At 40.0% G+C, this 12,412-nt stretch overlaps 1 protein-coding gene and 1 long non-coding RNA gene across 3 annotated transcripts in view; one reads left to right on the top strand and one right to left on the bottom strand.

The window, feature by feature from the left end:
• Positions 1–431: 431 nt before the first annotated feature.
• Positions 432–12,412, top strand: part of zmiz2 (zinc finger, MIZ-type containing 2) — a 32,273-nt gene continuing 20,292 nt past the window's right edge. Inside the window, exons 1-3 of one of the 2 annotated variants that reach the window (XM_074618423.1) lie at positions 432–889; positions 9,236–9,337; positions 11,556–11,670. In XM_074618423.1, coding sequence (XP_074474524.1) covers positions 9,288–9,337; positions 11,556–11,670 — 165 coding nt within the window. In that variant the 5' untranslated portion in view covers positions 432–889; positions 9,236–9,287. Of the gene's footprint in view, positions 890–9,235; positions 9,338–11,552; positions 11,671–12,412 lie in introns of both variants that reach the window. The other variant, XM_074618422.1, reaches the window with a different exon arrangement.
• Positions 8,336–10,794, bottom strand: LOC141757721 (uncharacterized). Its single transcript, XR_012591715.1, has 3 exons — positions 10,537–10,794; positions 8,587–8,708; positions 8,336–8,438 (listed from the first exon to the last, which is right to left on the bottom strand). It is a non-coding gene; the product is annotated as an uncharacterized LOC141757721 (long non-coding RNA).

Here is a 12,412-nt window from a genome sequence, read left to right as displayed (position 1 = left end):
GGTGACGTCATCCTCCATGATCTACCCCCTCTCCACCACCTCCACCACCACCTCTTAACCTCTTAATGACTGCTGCTGCACCACCACCTTACCTCTGCACATATGACACCTGTGCATGTGCATCACACACCATGTTACATGCATGATCATACATATGTGAACATGCACAGGTGACGTCATCCTCCACCACCAGCACCACCTCTTAATGACTCTGCTGCTGCTGCAACACCACCTTAACTCTGCACATATAACACCTGTGCATGTGCATGAGAATCTCACACCATGTTACATGCATGGATCATACATGTGTGAGCATGCACAGCCACAACCACCCTCCTCCTCCTCCTCTTCCTCCTCCTCTATCTGCTGCTCTGGTCTGCAGTCAGCCAGCCTCCTGACTTGTAGGAGGAGGAAGAGGAGGAGGAGGAGGAGGAGGGACAGGAAAATGCCTTCCTCTCCTCTCCTCTGTTCTGTTCTGTCCTGTTCTGTTCAGTGGGAGACATTACAGCCCTGTGATCTCATGAATATATTATGGAGGGTCATTGTGCAATGAGGAAGGTGCTGCTGAGCTGAGCTGCCAGGTTGTGGCCTGCACAGAAAGCACAGGAGCTTCCTCTCCTTCACTAGCTTTATAGTCAGCCTGACAACACACAAGAGCAGCATCATATTAATGCATTATAGAGTGCTTTTACTCCTGCACAGTCTGGAGGTGTGAACACAACAGAGATATCTGATTAATCCGCTCGACAACACGGTGATCCAGCAGCTTTGTCTTACAGGCTGCAGCCTTGTCTTGCTGGGACTGCGACACTAGCTAGCCAGCTAGCTGTGTGTGTGTGTGCAACAATCCAGCAGCAATCTGTCTGCAGCTGCAGCAGCAGGCAACAAGGTAAGATCCGATTATTATTCACTATCAAGCTTGCACGGTTAGCTCCTTAGATAGTCGTTTATTGCACCGAATAGCTGACTAGTTGCTCAGTAAAACAAGAAGAAAAACACAATAAGTGAGCTAACTGTGCTAACCTGCAGCAGCAGCGTGTTAAAGAGCCTCCACAGCTCTGGTTTCTAGTCTCTTCCTCTAACAAGAACACTAACTTCCAGCTTCAATATCTACCTGAATATTAGCTTTATTATAATCTAATTCAACGTGCTGATATGCAACACAATGTGTGTTTATTAGAGCAGCTGAGCTTCAGGTAGGTACAACTAAACATCTGCTATTCTTCATGTTAGTGATGGAGAACATAAAGAAGAGAAGAGAGGCTGCACTCCTCCACACAGCTCCATGCATTCACACACACTGACTGGCTCAAAGGCTTTGTTCTGCTTTGTACTGCTGCTGCAATCATATTTAATTTTTTTATTTTATTGTTGCAGCAGAAGAAGAGATAGTTTGCATGATTTTTTTTGCACCACATCCTGATAGAAATGTTTTTATTAACACAAGCTTGGATGCTTCAGTTCATACACAACAGTTTGTTTTAATATGCAAGGCTGCTTGTTGTGTTGCAATGTGTGTTTTTATGAAGGTAGCTGCTTTTTCCCTCTCTGACTTCCTGAATGTGTCCTGGGTACAATAACATGTTGTCTTGGCTGACTTGTTTGGGTCAGTGTTGGATGAAGAAGGTGGTTACAAATTGAGGTTTGCTGGTGTTTTTAAAGCATTCAGTGTGTGTCCTGTGCAGCTTGTATTTAAACTGTAACTCTACAGATGGACACAGTAAATGTGGGCTTTATTAGTGTAGTAGTTATTAGTATAGTACAGGTGTTGGCTTTATTGCTTTTTCTTTTGGTTAATCCTGATGACTTTAATCAAGCACCTGTAGCACATTTAATACTAGCACATAGTGGTGGAAGAATATAATTATATAATTTAATATGCACGGCTGGTTGTTGTGTTGCAATGTGTGTTTTTATGAAGGTGCCTGTTTTTTTCCTCCATGACTTCCTGAATGTATCCTGGGTACAATAACATGTTGTTTGGGTCAGTGTTGGATGAAGAAGGTGGTTACAAATTGAGGTTTGCTGGTGTCTTTAAAGCATTCAGTGTGTGTCCTGTGCAGCTTGTATTTAATCTGTAACTCTACAGATGGACACAGTAAATTTGGGCTTTATCTTTATTAGTAGAGTACAGGTTTTGGCTTTATTACTTTTTCTTTTAGTTAAATTTCAAGCCCAAATCTTGATCCTGATGACTTTAATCAAGCACCTGTAGCACATTTAAACCAGCACATAGTGGTGGAAGAAGTACTCTGATCTAATACCACATAACTATACATAGATCTGGATCAGTAATCAGAGTTGTTCTGATACCAATACTGATACCAGTATCAGAAATGCTTACAATATTGCCAAAAATTCAGGATTGGCAAGTCTATGCACCGATCCGATTAGGGGTGTAAGAAAATATTGAATATCGCTATATTATATTTTGTGATGCTGTATCGTTTCTCTGATTTTTAATTAATTTGTCAATTGATTTACTGCACAAACTTGTCTTATATGGAAGACGGAACCTGCCAAAATAAAAAATAAATGAGTGAATAAATAAATGACTCGATAAATACATAAATATGTCATTAAATGTAGCAAAAATAATATTAATACTATTAAAAAAAATACAAATAAATACATAAATAAATATATAAAAGGGGAAATTAAACAAAGAAGTAAATAAACAAGGGAATAAATAAAAATAAATGAAAAGCTAATTAAAACAGAAATATAAATTTGTCACATTTTATAAATTAATGAATTAATCAATTATCTGTTCAAAATGAACCTTAAAGGGAGATTAGTCAAGTATTTAATCCTCTTATCAACATGGGAGTGGAGAAATATGCTGCTTTATGCAAATGTATGTATATATTTATCAATTATCAACACAAATCAATGACAGATATTGATCCAGAAACCCTCACAGGTACTGCATTTAGCATAAAACAATATGCTCCAATCATAACATGGCAAACTGCAGCCCAACAGGCAACAACAGCTGTCAGTGTGTCAGTGTGCTGACTTGACTATGACTTGCCCCAAACTGCATGTGATGATCATAAAGTGGGCATGTCTGTAAAGGGGAGACTCGTGGGTACCCATAGAACCCATTTACATTCACACATCTGGAGGTCAGAGGTCAAGGGACCCCTTTGAAAATGGACATGACAGTTTTTCCTCTCCAAGATTTAGCTCAAGTTTGGAGCGTTATTTAACCTCCTTCATGATGAGCTAGTATGACATGGTTGGTACCGATGGATTCATCAGGTTTTATAGTTTCATATGGTACCAGTATCTTCACTCTAGCTTTAAAACTGAGCCCATATCGTCTGATATTGATCACAGGACCCTGAATTGAATCAAATCTAATTGTATCATGGGAGATATCCACGTGATCGTATTGTTCTCCAAAGAATCAATATAATATCGTATCGTGATGAAACTTTACCATTAATACCACAGTGTAGAAATACTCTGTTGCAAGTAAAAGTACCATATTCAAAAGTATTACTTATGCAGAATAATATATATTATAATTATTGATGCATTAATGTGTTCATTACTTTATAATGTTGCAGCTGCTAAAGGTAGAACTGATTTTAATTAATGAATATACTTCTGTATAGGAGATCAATACATTATCTCATCTTAACCTGTAATAACACATCATAGTTTACTTAATTTAATTGATTATATTTTGTGTCATTAATCTGTAAGGTAACTAAAGTTGTCAGATAAATGTAGTGGAGTAAAAAGTACAATATTTCCCTCTGAGATGTAGTGGAGTAGAAGTATAAAGGTACATAAAATGGAAAAGCTCAAGCAAAATACATGTTTAAAAGAAGAGAGTTGTGCTTTAAAGACTGTAAGATTTATAATTATAACAGCAGAAGTGGATATTTGAGAGTTTATGTGTTATTATATCAGCAAATATTTATCAATTTCCAAAGAATATGGAAGCCCATTTCCGCCACAAAGATCCTGTAAGTCATTATAATGCTCAATTGATTATGTTTCATGTTATTAATCTGCAAAGTAACTAAAGTTTTCAGATAAATGTAGTGCAGTAAAATGAGAATATTTCTCTCTGAGATGTAGTGGAGTAGAAATATATAAAGTTGCATAAAATGGAAAAGCTAAGTTCCTTATTGTACTGAACTGTACTTGAGTAAATGTAGTATAACCTATAACGGGTCCTCCAGATCTTTTATTTATTCTTCAGTCTGTCTTTTGTTGTCATCCTCTCTAATATTGTGTCTGTTCATTGCTGAGCTGACATTCAGCCTCTCCCGCTGCCTGCTGCTGCTGCTCCGTCTTTAAGAGCCTATTAATTGGTAATCTCTCAGATCCCATTGAGGCTCTTAATTAGCGCTTTATTAAAGGCAGGTGCGCCTCTAAGATCAACCAGTTAAGCTTGTATTATTGTTCACCATGTATTTCATCCAGCAGTGGCCTTCTTCACTCGTTTGCTTATTCAGAGAAAAAGTACTTTGACTTTCCAGACGTCATTGTGAACAGATATTAACAGTCAAGTACTTAACTAAGAGTTTCCATTAGTGTGCTTTGCTCTGTTGTCAAACCAGTTTACCCACTTAACCTCTTCTCAGTAATGTGTGTCACGGTGTTAAATAGAGAACGTTTCCTAGTTGTAGTGTCTCAACCGTCTTATGTGATAGTAACATGAATATCTTTGGTTTTAGACTGATGGTCAAACAAAACATTTATATTAAGGCTGTCAAAGTTAACGCCATAATAACTCATTAACTTGCAATTTATAGGTCGTAGCGGCTCAGTGTTAAAGCTAGAGTGAATATACTGGTATCATATGAAACTAGTAAACCTGATGAATCCATCGGTACCAACCATGTCATACTATCTTATCATGAAGGAGGTTAAATAACGCTCCAGACTTGAGCTAAATTGTGGCGAGGAAAAACTGTCATGTCCATGTCCAAAGGGGTCCCTTGACCTCTGACCTCCAGATGTGTGAATGTAAATGGGTTCTATGGGTACCCACGAGTCTCCCCTTTACAGACATGCCCACTTTATGATCATCACATGCAGTTTGGGGCAAGTCATAGTCAAGTCAGCACACTGACACACTGACAGCTGTTGTTGCCTGTTGGGCTGCAGTTTGCCATGTTATGATGGGAGCATATTGTTTTATGCTAAATGCAGTACCTGTGAGGGTTTCTGGATCAATATCTGTCATTGATTTGTGTTGTTAAAGGGACTGTTTGTAACTTCTTACACGTATAAATCATTGCGGGTCGGTGTCTCATGGTCGCTCGCGTGTGTCTCCGCTGTTCAGACTCAGACTCCAACACAAACTCCCGTGAAGCACCAAAACCTCTTGGTTGTATCTAGTGAAGCTGTTAAACAGTGTTGGCCGCGGTCGGAGGACGCGGAGGAGACCGTAGCTTTGGTCTCCAGGACCGGAGTCTCTGCTCCTCTGCTCCTCTGCCTGCCTTCACTCACACACCGCGCTCCTTCTCTCTCTCTCTCTCCACCTCTCACGTGCATGCTGCTCACTCCACACTGCAGAAGAGTTAGTTTAGCTCTGAGAATATCTAGTGAATGTTCAGTGGACGTTTGTGCAGAAATAACTGCTGCAGCTCCTCCAGACCAACAGAGGTTTCCCGTGTCTTGTGAAGTGACGGGGCTCCACAGAGAGAAACGTTATCGTCTCCCACCAAAACTCCGGCGTCTCCCCTGTTCCCTCCGGCCGCGGTCGGGAGGCTGAGGCGGGAAAAGCCAACACTAGGATCAGCATTGATTCATGGAGAGACCTTGGTCTGGTCAGCTAACATTACTGCCAAGCAGCTGAAATATAGAGTGATATTGTGCTTTTAGCTGACGTGTGTCTCCTCACTGTGTTGAGTGATGCTCGTTCATGTCTATGTAGAGCGAGCACAAGCGCCAGCAACAGCACGCTGACTTTAGTTGACTTAACGGCCACAGGTGAAGCTGTTAACAACACATTTAGGATTCTTACTAACAGTCCCTTTTAAATGTGTTTTTAAATTTGCATAAAGCAGCATATTTGTCCACTCTCATGTTGATAAGAGGATTAAATACTTGACAAATGTAATTTTAAGGTTCATTTTGAACAGATAAAACATGTGATTTATCGCGATTAACTATTTTATATTGCAACTAGAAGAACCAAGACGATTGTGTTTGGGACGGCAAACAATTTATTTCTTTAGAGGTCCACGTTTATTTGGTAAATAATATATAAAGACACATTTGAATTCATATTAAATTTTTTCTTGATCCCTTATCGATTAATTGCCAAATCATTTCAGTTTTATGGGTAGTTTAATCTGTAACAATTCATCATGTTTTATAAATTCTTCTTATTTTTTGTCTGCAAAATCTTAGCTAGAAGGAGAAATATAGAGTAACATGAAATGGAAGTACTCAAGTAAAGTACAAGTACCTGAAGTTACAGGTTACATTCCACCACTTTATTAAAGTGGACGTCTCTGAAATAAGAGCCTCTGATTGGTTTCCACGGCGGTCTGACTGGCAGCTAATAAATGATGTAAAGTGTGTTTGTTTGGTGTATTTGATGAAGTAGCAGAGGGAGTATTTAATCATCTTTCCTGACTAGCTGCCAACCTCTCTTCCCCTCGAGCAGTTCATACATACTTGAACATTAATAGCTGTTTTTCTCCACAACTTGAATTGATTATTTTGTTTAATTGAATTTGATTATAGCGTTTTGGCTCCAGATGTAATCAGCAGCTTTAAACTGATCTATAGAGACTTCAGTATGTTTGGATTACTGTTAATTTACCTCACCGTCAGACAGCCCTTTCTGATGACGATCTGAAGCCGTTATCTGGGCTCTCTTCAAAGCCACCAGACTCCATTCACAAAAACAGTGATTTTACCTCTTGTTTGTGTTATTGTGTGACTTTGGTTCTTTAGTTCAGATTCATTTTCAATGCCAGAACTGATATATTTGCTTTGTCTGAGTCTATGTGGAGGTAGAAGGAAGTTACCGCTTTTATTGTGGTAGTCTGAGTAACGTGATGTCATATCCGTTCCGTATCCGTCAACCAAAACAAACCTCAGAAGGTCTAAAACGTTGGAGGGTCAGCGTGGATATGACCTGCACCCTCCCATGTTAAATCCAGCGTGGTAAACACTACACATCCAGTAAAGGATGGAAACACTTTGGGTTTTACACATTGACAGGAAAAGCAGAGCTAGACAGAGCAGAGCTAAAGCTGCATGCTAACTTCTATAAAAAGGCCAAAAAGTGTATTAAAAAAGTTAGAAAAAAGCCGAAATATGTAAAAAAACATCATAAAAAAGCCAAAATATGTCAAAAAAATTCTGAAATATGGCCCAAAAAATGTCCAAAAATATGTTCAAACGAAAGTCTGAAATATTTCAGAAAAAGGCTGAAATCTGTCTGCAAAATATCCAAAAAAAAAGTTAGAAGGAAACGTTATGGTATGGCGGTAACGTGGCGGTGGAGCCGGCCGTCACTCTCGTCTCCGTGGTCAAATGTGCCGACGCTACGACTGTAGAGCACCCAGATACTGACATTTGTGTTCTCTGCATTGAAACGGCCCCGATGGAGCTGACCATGGATGGATAAAGAGAACGGAGCTGACGGGAGAGCTAGAGACCACCTTGGAGAAGTTAGAGGAAGTAGACACGTGGGACTACGTCTGGTTTTTCAAAATAAGGTGTTAACTAAGGGAACTGTATTTACAAAATACATCTATGGAAATCAGATTGATGGATTATATTCACCAGAAGTATAAAACATTATAAATTAAAAAGAAGATCCCACTAATCTGTGAGGGAAACGTCTTTAGTCTTTGAGTTGTGGGTTGCTGGATAATCAATAATTCCTGCCAATGATCCTGATATATTTGACTTCAGGACATCTCTGACTACATACATGATGATAAATTTTTACTGGATTCATTTAGAGATTTTCCAAAGTAAAAGTCCCTAGAAGTGTGTGATTCTACTTTTCCCCATGATCTAGTGTTAACAAAAATCACAATAAATCGCAATACTTATAAATCAGAATACATATCTAATCAGCACCCGAGTATCGTGATAGTATTGAATCGGGAAATAGCCCTACTGTGTTGATAAGAGCATTAAATACTTGACAAATCTCCCTTTAAGGTACATTTTGAACGGATACAAAATGTGTGATTAATTTGCGATTAAATATTTTAATCGATTCCCCTACAAACAATTAATCGATTAATTGAGAAAATAATTTTTAGTTGCAGCCCTAGTATTATTTGAAAAGGCAAATTAGAACTAAATGTGTGTTAATAAACTTGAAACTTCTCTGTTATCGGTCCAAACCAAACAACGCTTGTAGTGGCTGAAAGCGGAGGGTCAGCTGAGGGTTGATGGAGCGCCTCCAGTGCTTTTGGCTGTCAGTGTGATGGCAGCAGCTGAGAGGAAGAGGAGGGGAAGGATGAAGAGGAAGAGTTAAAGGAAAGGTCAGGAAGTCGAGGTCAAAGCAGAGAGAGAACAGCGTGTCTCGCTCGTCCCTCTGCAGGTACAGTGTGCTGCGTGTGATGCAGACAGACATCTTACAACCTCTTTGTGTGCTTCAGTCTGTGATGGAAGTTACGAGGTGCCGTCTGGAGGCTGACGACGCCGTTTGATAGGAGGGAATTCAGGTAGTCATGTGATTCAAGCACCTCCACCTCCTCCTTCTCCTACACAAGACGTGACCCAAATCGGCACAACCAAAGAAGAAGAAGGAGGGAGAGAATTAGCATGTCAGATAAAGAAAATCATTAGCGATGGAGTGTAGGAAAACAGAGAAAACATGTGGTATTGAAGTGGCAGATAAACATGCAGGGGTGTTATTGAATGAAGCAGAACAAGATGATTCCTCTCAGTGTGTGTCAGCGAGCGACTGATTTGTACGTCGGCGTGCCGCTGAGAGGAGAGTCTGCCTCTTCACATCTCTGTTCTCTTAAATTCCTTTTGAAATCAGCGAGCTAAATTTAGCTGCCAGCACCCCTCCCCCTCCGCTCGCAGAGGTATCAGAGCTACAGCAGTCAGTGATAGGCTGCTAACGGTTTGATGTGCACACACACACACACACAGATTAAAGTGAGTGGGAGGGCGCTGTGTCTTTGTGCACACAGTGTGGGCTACAGTGATGATGAATTGTTGCTGTGCAGTAAATGAGCTCTGAGTAACCGTCTTTTAATGTGTGTGTCTTTCTCCCCGTCAGCGCTGCCTCTTGAGGACAGTGGGGGCTCTCTAATGATCCCCCCGTTCATCCGATGAACCCCCTCAACTCCATGAAACCTTCCCTGCCTCCCAATCCACAAAGGTACACACACACACACACACACACACACACACGCACACGGTTGTGACCTCAGGTGAACCATGTGACCTCCTGTATTGGTGATGGTGTGTTGTGGACCCCGGGGCCCTGCTGCATCACAAAGTCAGGCTCTCTTTGGGTCACCTGTCTTCCAGGTTTCCATCCAAATGTTGCAGAAATTTTATCTGAATTTCAAGAAAATTTGCAAAAGAAAATGTGATTAAATGTTCCTTCACATCCTCTACTGTTATGTGAGTATTAAACCGGAAGCTTTGAATACTAGGGATGCACCGATACCACTTCTTTCCAGACCGACTACAAGTACTTACATTTGGGTACTCGCCGATACCGAGTACCGATACGAGTACTTCTCTGTGCCAGAAACCCCTCGTTAACAGCCAGCTGGAGGGTGTGAGCGACACACGGCAGGCTGGGGAGTCCCGCATACGAGGCGGTGCGCCGCCACCGGCCCTAGGTCGGCTTGGAAAGGCTCGGGGCGAAGGTGCTTCCCGGGGGACGTGGCCAAAGTGCTCGCTGCGCCCTCTCTCCCCGCCGGGACAGTCAGCAACTGTCGACCGGGGCGTACTGTCGTTAGTGCGCCCCAACCGTGTCGTGCCCCCAGGGGCACGAGTCAGAGGGTGCAAGCAAAACCCCGTGGCGCAATGAAAGTGAGGGCCGGCGCGCGCCAGCTGAGGTGGGATCCCGGCCCAGCGAGGTCGGGCGCACCACTGGCCCGTCTCGCCACCGCCGTCGGGGAGGTGGAGCGTTAGCGCGTGCGATAGGACCAGAAAGATGGTGACGAGAGCTTAACGTCACGCTGCCGTAAAGTGGTATCGGTGCCGTTGTATCGGAGCCGTTTTGCGAGTACGAGTACATGAGCACAGTATCGGACCCGATACCCCATACTGGTATCGGTATCAGTGCATCCCTAGTTGAAAGTGAAGTCAGGTTGTTTCTCCTGCAAAAGCAGAGAAACAAACTAATAGTCTGCACAAACTCCTAAACGCCTGAAGAAAACGAAATTAATTAAATTATAAATTCAAAACAGCGTTAATTGAAGAGTGAAGGGCCGGAGTGGTGCCGCTGCTAAACCTGTAGTTGTTGAGGTACGAGAGAAAACAGAAATGGACAGTTCCTCGTTGTTGCAACAAAACACATTAGAAAAAATGAATAAATTCCTTTTAAACAACTTAATTACAAACCGTTAAGTTAAATGGACTGCAGAGTGTCCTCCGTGGAAACGTCTTGATTACTCTCGAGCCAAAACACTCCTTTAATCGAGAGCGGCCTCAAAGCCCGTTGGCTGCTCTGTTTCTCTCCAGAAAGCCATGAACGCAGCGAAGAGACGCGATGCCGACTCACCGCCACGACGAGCAGAAACGTGTCTGATTGTATAAAGAAAGAGAAAGTCGTTAAATTCAATCTTTCCACAAAAAAAAACTGTGAAAAATGCAGAAATGGAAGAATTACTCAGATCCTTTATTTAAGTCTAAAAATACTTCGTCACAATTAAAAAATGTTGAATTAAAAATCTCACTTAAGTAGAAATACAGAAGTATTATCAGCAAAATATGCTTAAAGTATGAAAAGTAAAAGTACTCGTGATGCAGAATGGATCCTTTCACTGTTATTTTTATTAAAGAATATTATATTATTCAGTTTTTATCACTAATGAAGAGCATCTTAATGATGTAGTTCATCAATGTGGAGTAATTTTTAGACACTTTGTGTACTACTGGTTGCGTAGATTAGTACTGCATCATATCACATAAGCATATAATGTTTTATATTTTTATTTAAATGTAGTGAAGTACTATGTTCCCCTCTGAAATGTGGTAAAGAAGAAGTATAAAGTGGCAGAGAATGGAAATGTAAAATTGTACTTCAGTACAGTAATAGTGGAGTTAATTCCAACACTGTAAAAAATGTCCGGTAAGATATAAAAAAGCCCGTCAGTTATGGCGTTAAAGATGTTTATGAATATGTTATGTGACAGTCATGCTGTTGTGGTAGTTTCCTGTTGAGGTTTGGAGGGAGGAAGTGGAGGGTAACCTCAACCGTCTGATGAATAAACCGTGACGTATCGACGACCTTTAACTCAATACTGTCTCTGCGCTGCTACAGGACGAATAATAAATCATTATCTGTGATACAGTTATTGATATGTGGTTGAATACGCTCTCCATCCCAGTTAACTCGGCTTCATATCCTCCCGCAGCAGTGACGGCCCCTTCCTGAATGACCCAGTCTCCTGGCAACCAGGCACCAATCAGCACCCAGGATCTCTCTCTGTAGTAACCACAGTGTGGGGCGTGACCAATCCCACACACAGCCAGGTAACACATGTCTTCTTCTTATTTTCTCCTCCTGTTTTATGAGCTGTAATGATAGAAAACCAGTTAAATACAGCTCGTATCTATTTATTATTTATGTATAAAAATAAGACTCGTATTTTCCAGACTGCTGCAGTTAAAGTACAGTTTTAGACATTAAAAATCAAACTCTATTTATCATAATTCGTTTGACTTAAAGTGGCTGTATAATCAATATTTTTTTTTAATAACAATGTGTTAAATAACAGTGTAAAAGGGATTCAAATTAAAAAAATATTTTCACCATAATAATTTTATTTAAATGTTCAACACAATGAAATACAGCCTTTTACATTCATATATGAATTAAATAATAAATAATATATATAATAATATATACATAATATAAATTAATAAATGAATGAATGACCCGATAAATAAATGTCATTAAATTTAGTAAAAAATAATATTAAAAATAAATGTTGCCATTAATTAATTGATAAAATGTGACACAAATTGATCATTTGCTTCTTTATTTATTTATCTTTGTATTATTCTCTTATTTATTTACTCTTCTGTTTAGTTTCCCTTTTATGTAAATATTTATTTATTTTTGCACTTATTTTTTATATTTATTTTTAAATGTATGTATGTATTTTTTTTTTTTTTTTTTTTTATGCATTTATTGACAGCCCCCTCATTTGCATAATGAGGCAGAAATACATATAGAAATGTAAAAAGAAATGTGTAAAGAAAACAATACAAA

This window comes from Sebastes fasciatus, chromosome 19 (assembly GCF_043250625.1).
Source record: "Sebastes fasciatus isolate fSebFas1 chromosome 19, fSebFas1.pri, whole genome shotgun sequence".
Lineage (NCBI taxonomy): Eukaryota > Metazoa > Chordata > Actinopteri > Perciformes > Sebastidae > Sebastes > Sebastes fasciatus.
The sequence above is the reverse complement of the archived record's forward strand: the minus strand, read 5'-3'. Positions and strand labels throughout refer to the sequence as shown.